Source organism: Carlito syrichta, unplaced genomic scaffold (assembly GCF_000164805.1).
Source record: "Carlito syrichta isolate Samal-C Ts95f unplaced genomic scaffold, Tarsius_syrichta-2.0.1 Scaffold311975, whole genome shotgun sequence".
NCBI classification, from domain to species: Eukaryota; Metazoa; Chordata; class Mammalia; order Primates; family Tarsiidae; genus Carlito; species Carlito syrichta.
The window spans coordinates 190,217-205,113 of record NW_007256071.1 but is presented as its reverse complement, the minus strand read 5'-3'; the positions used below and the strand labels follow the sequence as shown (position 1 = coordinate 205,113).

At 52.2% G+C, this 14,897-nt stretch overlaps 1 protein-coding gene across 1 annotated transcript in view; it reads left to right on the top strand.

Moving 5' to 3' along the window:
- The window catches only part of ADGRD1 (adhesion G protein-coupled receptor D1), a 148,698-nt gene that overhangs the window by 100,870 nt on the left and 32,931 nt on the right, over window positions 1-14,897 (top strand). Inside the window, exon 16 of the mRNA XM_008069382.1 lies at window positions 7,956-8,079. Coding sequence (XP_008067573.1) covers window positions 7,956-8,079 — 124 coding nt within the window. The remainder of the gene's footprint in view (window positions 1-7,955; window positions 8,080-14,897) is intronic.

The window sequence follows — 14,897 nt, the reverse complement described above, 5'->3', positions numbered from 1 at the left end:
GGCAGCGAGACCTCATCTCTACAATAAATCAAAAAAACAGCCGGGCGTGGTAGCGCATGCTTGTAATTCTGGCTACTTGGAAGGCTGAGGCGGAAGGACTGCCGGAGCCCAGCAGGCGAGGCTGCGGTGGCCGGGAGCAGCCACTGCACTCCAGTCTGGGCGACAGAGTGAGACTCCAACTCAAAAAAAAAAAAAAAAAAAGAAAGAAATGTTCTCTCATCCCCGGGTCCCTATTCTGATCCTTTATTATCATTCTTCCATCACCCCTTGAAGCTTTGCAAAACACAGTGACATTCATTTCCAAACAAGCCTGGGATGTGGTGACAACACCTCGTTACTTGCTAATTTGTAACTGATATCGTGTCAATACCACAATGCCAGGGACTGAAACCATGTGAGAAGTCAGTGGCCAAACCGTGGAACCCACAGAGTGACTTCCACTTTGTAGGCTCAAACCTCCCGAAGCACACTTCCTTCCCAGAACTCTTAAAAAGGGGAAGATGTTTTAATAGCTGGATCTTATTTATAACAAAACTTCCACCTAGAAAAAACCCAGGGAGGCACAGGCCTTTCCCCCTTAGGACTGAGACAGGAGAACGTACTCTTTAGAACCTTTAAGGAGATCTGATAAAGAAACCTGCTCTCTCTGGAGTAGTAAAGAGAAAAAGAGTAGCTATGAGACAACAAGTTGAAACAAACATTGGCTACCGGCTGTGCAATTTTGGATAAGTCATTTGATGCCTCTAGGGCTTTTTTTCTTCTGTAAAACAAGGGTGTTAGCCAAGAGGTAATGCTTACATACTACAGTTCTTAATAGCTTCTGATTCTACACACAAAAGGCAAAACTGTTAGATTTTGATGACTGAGTCTTACGATTTTTTTTTTTTCCAGAGCTAGGTCTCACTCACTCCAGGCTGGAGTGCAGTGGCACAATCATTTGTAACCTCGTACTGCCCAAGGGATCCTCTCACCTCGGCCTCCTGAGTAACTGGGACCATAGGCCCACGTCACCACACCAAGTTATTATTTTTTTAGTTTTTGTAGAAACAGGGTCTTACCATGTTGCCTAGGCTGGTCTCAAACTCCTGGCCTCAAGCAATTCTGTCTCAGCCTCCCAAAGTGCTGGGATTACTGGTGTGGGCCACCATGTCCAGCCTACCTTGAAAGAGATTTAATAAAAAGAAAAAAACCTGCTCTCTCCAGAGTTGTGAAGAGAAAGAGAGCGGAGCCAGGCAAGGTGGGAGGCAGATAGAGCAGGAGAGGGAGAGGAGGGCTTTTTTCTTATGCAAAATGAGATGTTAGCCAATGTTTATATACTCCAGCTCTTATTCGCCATTGATTCAATATGCACAAAAGGGCAAAGCTGTCAGATCTTTACAATTGTCTTTTTTTTTTTTTTTTAAAGATGTGGGGTACAATTCAGGATTAGGTATACAAGTAGACATTGTACAGGTAAAGTTTGGGCCTCTCTTTGGTCCCTACTTCTCATGGTTTGAGATCAGGTACCCATATTGATGTTATGTGCCCATTGCCCCACCCTCTCCCCACCCCTGGCATCTACCTGCCACTGCCAATCCCTTTCTAGTAGTATTATGGTAATTGTTCAGGGTCCGCTTATGAGTGAGAACATGTGGTACTCAGTTCTTTGTTTCTGTGATAAATCACTGAGTATTATAGACTCTAAGTCCATTTACATTGCTGCAAAGTCCGTATGTTTGTCCTTTTTTTTTTGAGTTGGAGTTTCACTCTGTCGCCCAGACTGGAGGGCAGCGGCCGCTCCCGCCCACCATAGCCTCGACCCGCCAGGCTCCGGCGATCCTTCCGCCTCAGCCTTCCGAGTAGCCGGAATTACAGGCGCGCGCTACCACGCCCGGCTGATTTTTTGATTTATTGTAGAGAAGAGATCTCGCTGCCCAGGCAGGTCTCGAACTTGCGTGCTCAGGCAATCCACTCACCTCAGCCTCCCAAAGGCGCGGGATGACAGGCTGAGCCACCGAGCCCGGCTTCATTTATGTTTTAAAGAATAAAACCCCGGAAACGTCTCAGGTGGTGTTAAAGGGCACTTTGCCTCCTTCTGTTCTTCTTCCTCAGTTTCTTGAGGCTGCCACCATCATGAATATGCCACGTGTCTCTTTCCTGTCCATTTTCAAATTGCTATTTGTTATTATAGAATTGGAATTCAGAAAAACCCACCCTTTAAAAAACAGTACGGTTCTGCGAGTTTCAGCAAATGCATGTGGTTGTCCAGCCCCAGAATCAAGGTAGAGAGCAGCCTGTCAGCCCTGACGACTCCGGGAGTTCTTTGAAGTCTCCCTTGCTCCCACCACCAGGTCCTGAAACTGCTGACGTGTCTTCTGTGCCTGTGGTTTTGCCTCTGTGAGTGTACACAGAAGCACAGTGTGGGCGATCTTTTGAGCCCGCCGTCCGTAACATAGCCGGATACATTCAGCAGAGAGACATCCATCTTGCTTTAAGTTCGTCTTTATTCCCTACTGCTGAGTAACATTCCATTGTATGGATGGACGTACCATAGTTTATCTTTCCCCTAGTAGAGGAACATGTGTGCTGTTTCTAGACTGGGGTCATTGGGATTACAGCCGAGTGTTTCACCAGCTTTGCCTTCCTGGGATAAACCCCATCTAGTCGTGATGTATTTTCCTTTCTGCATATTGCTGAGTTTAATTTGCTAGCATCATTGAGGATTTTGTGTCTGTATTCATGAAGGATATTGGTCTGTGGTTTTCTGTTTTTGTAGTAAGATGATACCTTTGTAAAAGGCACATTTTGGAATAGTTTGTATAGAAGGGATATTATGTCTTCCACTCGTATTTTGGTAGAATTCACCAGTGAAGCCAACTGAGCCTTAGTTTCCATTGTTGTCAAGTTTTAAACTACACATTCAATTTCTTTTATGGATACAGAACTATTAAGGTCATTTTTAAAAACTGAATGTTAGCTGTGTGTGTATCTGTGTGTGTTTTGAAGTATTTATCCATTTCATTGAGATTGTTTAATTTATGAGCATAGAGTTGTTTATGGTGTTTCCTTATTAGCCTTTGTTCATGTCTGTAGGGTCTGTAATGATGTACCTCTTTCATTTTTTTATACTCGTAATCTGCGTCTTCTCCCTTTTTTCTTAGTCACTCTTACTAAAGGTTTATTAATTTTGATTTTTTTCCCCAAGACACTTTTGTTTTCATTGATTTTTTTTCTATTATGCTTCTGGTGTAAATATCATTGATTTATTCTTTTTGCCTTTAATTTACTTTCTTCTTCTTGCTTTGGATTTAATTTGATCTTCATTTTAAAATGTATTATGTGGTATGTTTTGATGAGTGATATGTGATCTTTATTATTTTCCTATAAACACTTCATGCTGTAAGTTTTCTTGTAAGCACTGATTTCGCTGCTGATATGTCTTCTGTCCCAGTGATTTTGCCTCTGTGAGTGCCATGTACATGGAAGAACATGTATTAAAATGTTGTTTTAAATTTAAATTTGACATGCTTTCTAATTTCTCTTGTGATTTCCTCTTCAACCTATATGTTATTTTGAAGAGTGTTATTTAATTTTCAAATAGTTGGGAATTTTCCAGAGATCTTTCTTGTATTGATTTATAATTAAATTTTTTTTGGTGATCTGAAAATGTACTTTTTCTAACTTCAGTTTTCTTTTTCTTTTTCTTTCTTTCTTTCTCTCTTTTTTTTTTTTTTTTTGAGCCAGAGTCTCACTCTGTCACCCAGGCTAAAGTGCAGTGGCACGATCACTGCTCACTGTAGCCTCTACCTCCTGAGCTCAGGTGATCTTTCCAACTGGGCCTCCCAAGTAGCTGGAATTAGATGTATGCACCACCATGCCTAGCTTCTTGGTTTGTTTGTTTGTTTGTTTTAATTTTTTGTAGAGATGAGGTCTCACTATGATGTCCAGGCTGGTCTCAGACTCCTGGGCTCAAGCAATCCTCCTACCTTGTCCTTCCATAGTGCTGGGATTACAGGCATGAGCCACCATGCCTGACCACAGTTCTTGTAAATGTGTTAAAAGTTGTTATATGACCCAGGATATGCTCAATCTTGGTGGATGTTTATGTTCACTTGAAAAAGATATTTTCTTGGTGGAGTGTGTTATACATACCAATTAGATCAAGTTAGCCAAATGTTATGGTCAGGTCTTCTGTATCCCTATTATTCTGTCAACTTGTTCTGTCAATGAGTAAGAGACAAGTGTGAATTATCCATGTTTAATGGTGGATTTATCTATTTATCTTTTTAGCTGTATGAGTTTTTCTTGTATTTTGTAGTTCTGTTGTTGGGTGCGTGTACGTTTAGGATTGTTAGGGCTTTTTGGAGAACTGACCCTTTTATCATTATGTCCTGTCCCTCTTTCCCCGGGAAAACATAAGTTACTTTGAAGTCGCTTAGTCTAATTTAGATAAAGCTACTCTAGCTTTTTTGATTAGTGGTTGCATGCTGTGTCTTTTGCCATCATTCTCCTTGTATTCTATTTACATATTTATATTTAAAAACAATTTCTTTTAGGCTGTATATGACTAGGGCTTTTTAAAAATCCATTCTTAAAATTCATATTTTTAACTGATGTGCTTAGACAGTTTATATTTACTGTATAATTGATGTGATCGGATTAACATCTACCATTTTGCTAGATGTTTTCTAATTTTTCTTTTTCATTTCTTTTTTAAAGTTGGGGATTCACCCCGTTGCCCAAGCTGGAGTGCAGTAGCATGATCTCAGCTCACTGCAGCCTCAACCTCCTGGGCTCAAGTGATCTTTCTGTCTCAGCCTCCCAAGTAGCTGGGACTACAGGCATGTGCCACCACACCTGACTAATTTTTGTAGGAATGATGTATTTATGTATGTTGCTCAGGCTAGTCTTGAACTCTTGAGCTCAAGCAGTCCTCCCACCGTGACCTCCCAAAGTGCTGGGATTGTAGGCATGAGCCACCATACCTGGCCATTTTTCCATTTTTTCTTTGTTTTTTTCTTGCTGTCTTTTTCTCACCTCATCTAGATTGTTGGATATCTTTTATGATACCATCTTATCTCCACTATTGCCTTCTAAATTATACTCTTTGAACTGTTTTCGTAGTGGTGGCCCTAAGCTTACAGTATGTAGCTTAATTTATTCATGCCTACCTTCACATAATGTTATCTCATTTCACAAGTATTCTAAGACATCACAGTCATGCTTTTACACTTCTTCCTTGCTGTTCTGTGTACCGTCCCTGCATACACTTGAACTTGCAGATGTTGTAAACACACTATGCATTGCTGGTATCTTTGTCCTGGACAGTCAGTTATCTTCTGGAGCAATTGTAAATAAGACAATGGTCACTGCCCATTTCCGGTCATTTCTTCCATTTCCAGCTATTCTGTTTCCCTCTGTTGACCTGGGTTTCTGCCTGGCATTGCCTTTAACCCTGCTTGCTGTGCACAGAGCTGGCAGCAGTCTCCGTTAGTCTGTCTGAGGAAGGATTCTCTTTTATTTTGCATTCACTGGGCTTGGAATTCTGGGTCACCCCTCTCGGGACTATAAAAGGGAAGGTGTCCCCTTTGACCTCTTACCCCAATCTCCTACTGCGGAAGGTTTTGACTTTTGTTTCTCAGTAATTTGCATTTATGTACACAGGAAACGCAGGCCCCTGTTGAATGTGTCTTGCGTAATTCTACCACGCTCTGACTTTGTGTTTTACCCACACCAATACCCTTTCTGTATTGTGTCTGTACGCACCACATTTATTAATGTGCAGGGTGGACACTTTCTGCTCAGGTGCAGGCCTCCTGGGTCACGGCCCAACACATCTTTAAGGTCACTTGACGTGGCTTGGCCTGGCCTCTGTGGCAGCTTTGTCTGCCCACAGGCGGATGCCACCTCCTTGTTCCTGACTCCCTTGGGAGCAGGTCTTCACCCCGCGTGGAGGTGACGTCGCTCAGGGTGCAGGTCCCCTGGCTTGCTGGGACACCATCACACCTTTGTGGCTCTGTATGGAAAATGTGACCTTTGTGTTTTCAGCTCCCCCTTGTGTGCGCGGAAGGGGCGGTTCGTCCCACGGCCACATTCACCTAATTCAATGCCTGCCGATTTCAGGCCCCTCAGGTTGTCTGGTGCTCGGATATTCAGGAGGCCCAGACGCTTGTGTAACATGACAGCTGGTGTTTGCTCACTCCCCAAGGTCCTGGGAAAGTCAGACCAAAAGACGTGGTGGGCGGGGAGGGCGTGACCCTATCTTGAGTCCTGTCTCTTCTGAGGTTATTGATGGCGTTTTGTGCCTCTAAATTGGTAGGTCCTGGTGGCTCTGGCTTTGCCCTCTGCTCTATGCTAAATGCTTTCTCCCCACCCCCCTACTCCACGGAGGGCAGATCATTAATCAGGAAAGCCACCCCGAAGCTGTTGCTGTCCGTGTCTCAGTCCTCGGGCTCAGAGCCACCCCCAGTTGCCTCGGAACGACCTTCCCCACCCTCCCTCAGGCTAACACAGTGACCACTGCCCCAGCCACTCGGCCCCATCCGCCTTGGGAAAGGCTGCTGGCATGTGCTCCATCCCCTGGACACTGGCAGGAGGTGTGCGAGGCCGGATCTCTACCAGCTACCTGTCTGGACAGCCGCATTCCTCATCGGCTGCAAGCGTGCAACATCAATGTTAAAAACTAATATAAAGGAAGAAAACCCAGAGTCTTTTAATGTGCTCAGTTTTCTGAATGCTCTCCCCTAGGGGGCCCTGACTTTCGCTGAAGCAATTTGTCTTTGCTGATAACTCAAAGTTGCAACTTCTGGGAAGAGCCATTTAAAATGTCTTTTTTGGAATTTGAAAATATAGAGAAGTACAGAGAAGAAAATTATAAATCTCTGATATTCCTCCCGTAAGAATTCACCATGCGGGCATATTTGCTTCAGGTCATTTTTGTCTCGGTTTATACTTTTAGAACTTTTCCAAGTGATGTGTCCATACATTATTCATTTAAAAAGTAAAACATTAAGAAGCAGAGGCCCCCTTTGACCCTCACATCTCTTCCATTTCCTCCCTCTCTGGAGGTCCCTACTGCGGGGGCACTTGTGTGAGTGTCCCCATGGTATATAGACGATATGTGTCATGTTCGCGGGACGTGTCTGAGGCTGCTTTGGCCCACGCTCCTGGTGTCATCATGCCTTGTGTTTTGGTGTTTGATCCATGTCACTGCACATTGCCAAGGACTCTCTTTTTGTTTGTTTGTTTGTTTGTTTTGAGTCAGGGTCTCACTCTGTCACCCAGGCTGGAGTGCAGTGGCACAATCACAGCTCACTGCAGCCTCGACCGCCTAGGCTCAGGTGATCCTCCTGCCTCACCCTCTCAGGTAGCTGGGACTACAGGCACATACCACCACGCCCAGCTAATCTTTCGAGTTATTGGAGAGAAGAGGTCTCGCCATGTTGCCCAGACTGGTCTTGAACTCCTGGGCTCAAGCAATCCTCCTGCCTCAGAATCCCAAGTGCTGGGATTACAGGCATGAGCTACTGCACCTGACTGGAAGCTCTTTGTGAGTGATGCACAATATTTTGTCGTATTTTTATAACTCGCATTTATTTGCCCGTTTTCCCTGATGGGCATTTAAGCGTGTCTTCTAGTGTCATGCATGACCCGGCCACCTTCCTTGACGTGGTCCCGTGCCTATCACTGGAGATTCCCTAGGGGCAGCCATGCTGTGTGCATCTAGTTCTGTGCTGGGTGCTGTCCTGGTGCCCAGCATGGGAGCTGTGCTGACACTTCCCCATGGCCTGGCCAGCACCAGACACGCCCAGCTCCCGCTGGCGAATGGGCCATCCCAGAACTGTGCTGACGTGCATTTCCAGGTGTGACCGGCATGGGCGCCACCATGCACTCAGGGCCTGTACGACTGAGGGCATTGCTCTCCACCCCCTGCCAGCGGTGTGGGGCTCCGCTGACCCTTTCTCCTTTGTCTCCAGCTCCGGAGAAGGGGTCTGGTCGAACCAGGGCTGTGCACTCGCAGGAGGAAACCTCACCCACTCCATCTGCCGCTGCACGCACCTCACCAACTTCGCCATCCTCATGCAGGTGGTCCCGCTGGAGGTAAGAGCTGGCCCCGGGGTCCTGGACCTGGAGATGTCAGGTGCAGATGAGGGTGGGCCCACATCCTGCACTTGCCTACTGACACACAGGACCCGTTCTCAGCGTCTGTGGTTCAGGCCCTGGCATGCTGGGGACGCCAGCAGGTGTGTGGAGTACCCACGACCATCTGAGCTGTGTTTGTGTGCACGAGTCCCTTCCCCTTCCTCCTGCCTGGCCGATCCACAGGCCTCTGATCCAGCCTCCCTCTGGGTATCACCTGGAAGGCGCAGGCAGCTCACTCTAGCCACCCAGGGGAAAAGGCACAGAACTGCCATCACAAAGGTATACCCATCCTATGGCCACTCTCGTCCTGCAGCAGAAGAACAGCCCCAGGAGTCTGCGGGTGGTCACTCGCCCCTCGGCAATGAATGATGGAGTCCTAGGGCTCGGAGTGTGGCTGACAGCACCGTGGTGCTCGAGAGGTAGCCAGCGAGTTGTGAGGGCGACGGGGAGACCTCATGGGGCCATGTGGTCAGACGTGGCTCTGGTGATGCCAGGGATGTTTGAAGAGAGAGGTCAGGAGCTCAGCCCGAGAAAGAGGCAGGGAAGCCAGGGCAGAGCCTTGCAGACTCAGAGCAAGGCCGCTCCAGGCAGAGGTCGAGGAGGGGGCAGCGGGATCAGCGTGACTCTCAGGAGAAACACCAAGGCTGACACGGGCGCTTGCCTCAGCGGACAAGAGAGGGCTGCCTGGCTGCTCTGGAGGTGGACTGAGAGTCCGTGCCACTGCCGGGGCAGGAGGGCTGGGCGCCACTCTGGATGACCCCATCTTTTGGATGAGAAAGACTGGTGGTCTGTCTCTTACACGAATCTCCTGACTGTTGGTCATGTCATTAGTGACAGTTTCTAAGATGTAGTGAGAGGCAGGTCCTTGGGCTGGACTGGTGGCCCGGGGTCTTGGGAAGCACAGGCTCTGGGTGCTGCAGGACTGGGCGGAGTCGGCATCCCCATTTCCAGCCAGGGCCAGGAGTGCAGGTCCCGCCGGTCCCAGACCACCCGCTGGACAGACCCCAGGCAGAGCTACCCCGTCCACAGACATCAGGTGCGTTTCTGTCCACATCCTGGCAGCTGTCTGGGCTGATGGTTCCCTCACAGGAAGGGCGGCATAGGGACAGTCTGACCCCAAATATGTGCTCATCAGCACGTGGGGATTCCCCATCAGGGAGCTGGAGGGGTGTCAGAGAGACTCAGGATGAGCTCAGTGGGGCTGTGGGAGATGCGCCTTGGTAGATGTTCAGATATGGAGGACAGAATGTGGCTTGAAGTGAGCCACAGACCAGGAGCCAGAGGGCAGGGGCACTGGGCTTTGGTGCACTGGGCATGGGGGTGCTGGGTATGGAGCCATAGGCACAGGAGTGCTGAACTCGGAGACACTGGCACAGGGGCACTGGGCATGGGAGCATTAGGTATGGGTCCATGGGCATGGAGGTGCTGGGCTTGTGGCACTGGATACAGGGGTGTTGGACATAGGTCCATGGGCTCAGAGGAACGGCATGGGGCACTGGGCTGGGGGCACTGGGTTCGAGAGTACTGGTAAAGTGAGCTCTGGGCACAGGGACACTGGGCAGAGGGCCAAGGACATGGGGCACTGGGCTCAGGGGTGCTGAGCATGGGATACCGGGCACCAGGTTTTGGAGCCATGGGCACGGGGGTGCTGGGCTCAGGGACGCTGGGCATGGGGGTGCTGAGCTTGGGGCTCTGAGCACAGGGTCACTCGGCATGGGGTCATGGGTATGGAGGTGCTGGACTTGGCGTGCTGGGCACGGGGTGCTGGGTACAGATCCATGGGCTCAGGGGCACTGGGCTGGGGGCCCTGGGTTCAGGGGAGCCGGGCAGGGGGTTCTGGGCACAGGGCTGCTAGGCAGAGGGCCGTGGACACAGGGGTAACAGGCTTGGGGATGCTGGGCATGGGGGCGCCAGGCACACGGCCATGGGCATGGAGATATTGGACATGGGGCTGTAAGCACAGAGGTGCTGGGCTTGGGGCTCTGGGTTCGGAGGCACTGGGCACGGGGGAACTGGACACAGGTCCATGGACTCAGGGGCACATGGGCACAGGGGCACTGGGCGGGACACTGGGCACGAGGGCACTGGGAACAGAGCTGTGGGCATGGAGGTGCTGGGCATGGGACCATGGACATGGGGGCACTGGGCTCGGGGGCACTGGGCACAGGGCCGTGGGCACAGTGGTGCTGGACCCGGGTCCATGGGCACAGGGAAACTGGGCTTGGGGGCATTGGGCATGGGGGTGCTGGGCATGGGGGTGCTGAGCACAGGGCCCTGGGCATGAGGTCTCTGGGCTCAGGGACACTGGGCACAGGGGCATGGGCACAGAGGCTCTTGACTCAGGGCTTTTGGGCATGAGATGCCTTTGGGGAGCATCTTTCCTCATGGGCAGCTCTGCAGAGTGGACGCCGGGGTCACTGGCCACTGGGAGCTACGTATTGAACACCAGCTGGTAACTGTGGCAGTCACACAGCAGACCATCTGGGAGTGGAGGGGAAGACAGCAACAGGTACCTTTTCAGATGCTTCCTGTTTGTGGGTGCTCCCTGCCCACTGAGTGCTCCCTGCCAGTGGATGTTCCCTACCTGTGGATGCCCCCTGCCCGTTGAGTTCTCACGGCCTGGGGGTGCTCTCTCCCCATTGAGTGCTCCCGGCCTGGGGGTGCTCTCTCCCCATTGAGTGCTCCCGGCCTGGGGGTGCTCTCTCCCCATTGAGTGCTCCCGGCCTGTGAGTGTTCTCTACCTGCTGAGTGCTTCCTGCCTGTGGGTGCTCCCTGCCTGGTGGGGGCTCGTGCTTGGGTCTTCTCTCTCCTTGGGTTCTCCCCACGTAAGCAAGGTGCTGTCATCATGGCTGTCCAGACGCAGGCTGTTGGGGATTCCCTGAGGTCACGGCCCGGGTCAGGTCCGCCTTCAGTCAATACTGAAGGAGGCTGTGCCCATGCCCTGCAGCACGGTCTTTCTGGGAGCAGACCCGCTGAGAACTCAGGCCAGTCTGCCTCCGGCGACGTGGCTGGGGATGGGTGGCACACTTCCGGCAGGAAGCTGTCTGTGGGTGCATGTGTCTGTGGTCGTGAAAGGAGGGACGGGGCTCGATCCAGGGAGTCCAAAGCTGGCATCGCGGAAGCATTTGTGATTGTAAATCTGCCTCCACTCCGTGTAGGGGACTCTGGATTTAGAGAGTCTGTGGGCGTCCTCGTGGGAGCAAATCACATCTATTCATTGCCGGGAAATGAAAATGGTTTAAAGTTATCCACACTAAAAACAAGCACAACCATGGACATGAAAACATGAAGGCTGACGTCCTAAGCAGAAACCAAGGCGTGGCACATTCAGTGCGTCTGTAAGAACAGCACGGGTAGCCTGACTTCTTCAAGGCAGCCTCATGGCTTCTGTGAGTCCTAGGCTCACCCTACCCCTGGGCTCCTGGTCTAAGCTCTCCTCGGGAGCTCACATCCTGACCGGCCCTCCTGTCTCCCAGAGGCTCTCCTGGTCTTTCTCCACACCCAGCTGCCTCTGTGGCACTTGCGCTCTTCTGTGGCAACCCCACCAGGCATTGGGGTTCTCCTGAGTGGTATCCTAGCTAGGGGGGCTGGGGCTGGAGTGGTGCCCAGGGCTGCCGTCTAGGAGAGGAAGACCCCCATGTGACCGTCTTCACACGGCTACTGTCTAGTGTGGCGATTAGGGCCAGGCCCGAGTGGCTGTGTCCGGGCACCTGCTTATGTGTGCTGGGGTGGCCCTAGCCTGGGCTCCTTCCTGTGAGCCTGTAGCATGACCTGACACATTTCTCTGGGATGAACTCCCAACAGGTGTGTGGAGGTATTTTCATTTTGAAGGACACTGCCATGTTGTTCTCTGGGGACGCCCCCAGCAGTGAGTAAGAATGGGTGACTTCCTTTCAGTGTGAATCATTAAAACATGGTTGGTCTTGGTGCTTCTAATGTCTCTCATGTACGCTGCATCTCAGCCGGGGGAACGAGCCCTGGACTGACGTCTCAGACTCAGGTCCAACTGCACAGCCCCTCAGACCCACTTTCTGAGCCTTTGAAATTAGCAGCCCCAAATCCAGTACGAATCACAAGAAGTTGGCCAGGCTCGGTGGCTCGATCTGTACTCCCAGCACTTTGGGAGGCCAAGGCAAGTGGATTGCCTGAGCCCGTGGGTTCAAGACTCACCTGGGAAACTTGGCCAGACCTTATCTCTACAGTAAATCAAAAACCGGCTGGGCATAGTAGCACATGCCTGAAGTCCTGGCTACTTGGAAGGCTGAAACGGAAGGATTGCCGGAGCCCAGCAGGTCAAGGCTGCAGTGGCTGGGAGCAAGCCACTACACTCCAGTCTGGGTGATGGAGTGAGACTCTAACTCAGAAAATAAAAAAGAAGTTAAGGTGTTTTTAATTGATTTCCATGACCTTGGGAAAGCAGGCCATTGGAACAGAGAGAATCCCTCCAGAAGAGACCCTGGCCTTCTAGATAAACCCGTAAGAACCTGTGTCACAGGATTAAAAGAATAAAAAAAGACGATGTGTAAAGTACAGAGGAAGGTGACACTACTCATCAAGACAGCACTGCTCACAGGAGAAGGGGTGGAAGCATGAACCAGTCCCGCACTGATGGAAGCTCCCAGACATCTGCACTGAGGAAGGTCGCCCACCTCTCTGCGACTGGAGGGTTGATGAGATCAGGATGCAATTCGCAACCGGGAAAGAATGAATTATAGGCATGTGACATATTTGGAAGCACTTCCAAGGCATTGTCCTGTGAAAGGGTGAGAGGGAGAACAGAGCGGGGAAATCTCCCGTTTTATGAAACAACGCCACGCCCCCGGCACGTGCATGTTTCCACATCGTGCTCAAATGTGCACAGTCTCCGTTGTGGTACCCATGATCACAGAGACTTAGAAGGTGCGTACCCGGCTGCCCGAGTGGGCAGGGCGGGCTGCAGGAGGGCCAGGACTGCAGGTGGCATCCAGGCCTCTTGGGAGGCATCAGAGTCTGTGGCCTCTGACTCAGAGGAGTGCGTGTCCTGGGACAAATTCCGGCTTTTCCGGGCACTTCTAAATGTAGCCAGGGTGGGAGAGGAAGGCCACTGTGGGGCACAGCGTGCCTTCCTAAGACGGGAGCCGTCCGGGGTTGGGGAAGAGTAACCAGGGGGGCAGGCGGGTGGGGAACCACCCTCTAGCCCCACCCCACCTCTTCAGGCGGGCTTCCCCCAGACCCATGGTTCTAGGCAGGGCTCCACAGTGACCCAGCCAGGTGCAACCCTAAGCTGCTCTACTCTGACTGCAGGGAGGTCGCGGAGGCTGGTGAGAGCCGCTCTGAGCTGGGCTTGTGTTCCCGGGGCCGTGTCGTCGGGGGGGCTCCAAAGCAGTGCCCTCCGCAGGGGTCTCCCCGCGAGTGGAATCAGGCAGCCTCCAGCAAGCACCTCCTGTGTGCAGTCTGTCCCTGTTGCTGGGGCTGGGATTAGCCCCCTCCCCGCCAGTCAGATGCATGGGGCCCTCCCCCAGGTGTGCCCACGAACCTTGGTGCCTGCTCTGAGCCTCGCCTTCCTCATCTGTGGCACGAGGGGACCTTCTCCCATGGAGCTATGGTGGGACCAGAGGGAGGAGAGGGCAGCACCCAGCCCAAATACCTAGCCTCAAGCACCCAACCCAAGCACCCAGCCTCAGCACCCAGCCCCAAGCACCCAACCCCAGCCCCAATACCTAGCCCCAAGCACCCAACCCCAAGCCCCAAGCCCCACGCCCCAGCACCCAGCCCCAAGTACCCAGCACCAAGCACCCAGCCCCAGCACCCAGCTCCAGCACCTATCCTCAGTACCCAACACACAGCCTAAGCACCTAGCTCCAAGCACCTAGTTTCAGCACCCAGCCTCAGGAACCAGCCCCATGCACACAGCCTCAGCACCCGGCCTCAGTACTCAGCCTCAGCCTCCATTTCCGAGAATTCTCCTGAGGAGAGAATGTCACAGAGCAAGTGTGGGGGCAGCGGCCAGGTGCTGGCAGCCTGGGCCCTGGCAGTCCTGGAGGTGGTGAGAGACCTGGGGCCAGGGCTCTGAAGGCCCCACGCCAGGGCCCCTACAGATGAGCCGCCATCCCCTCCAGCCAGGCACCGTCTTAGAGGAAGATCCGCGTCGCCGGTTGACTCCAGCGTGCGTGGAAGGTGCGCCGGCTGGGCTGTGTTGGTCTGGGGTCCCCCTGCAGAGGGAGCCGACATGGCCTCCAGGGGCCCCGCCGTGACGATCCTGCCATGGGAGTGCCCTCAGAACCAGGGTCTTGCTCCATGGGCCTGGGAGTGGGTGCTGTGGCCAGGCTAGAGGGTCCAGAGGTGGACAGGCGCAGCCGGGTGCCTAAGGGACAGCAAGGTGGGGCTCAGGATCGGGGCGGGCAGCTTTGGGGCAGGGCAAAGTTCAGCTGAGCGTGAAGCAGGCCAGGTCCCTGTTGTCCCCCTCATTTTTTGTCAGAGCAAGGTGGACCTCTGCCTTGTCGTAGGGCCTGGGGACATTAGGGCCGCTCTGAGAAGCCACCGGCCTCGGAGCAGGAGCAGAGGCAGGAGCTTGGGTTCTTCCTAGGGGCTCAGGAAGCCAGGGGTCAAGAGACCAAGGGTTTCTGTTAAGTGACTTCTCATGCAGGGAGCACACGGGTCCCAGGAGGCGGGGAGGCGCGGGCACAGACACACAGCCCTTCCGGAACTCTCTGTGGTCAGAAGCGTTGTTCCGTGAGAGGCCTCCACCCTGTCCTGCAGGAGCTGGAGCCTCTGGTGGGGGGCGGGGGGGGAGGGGG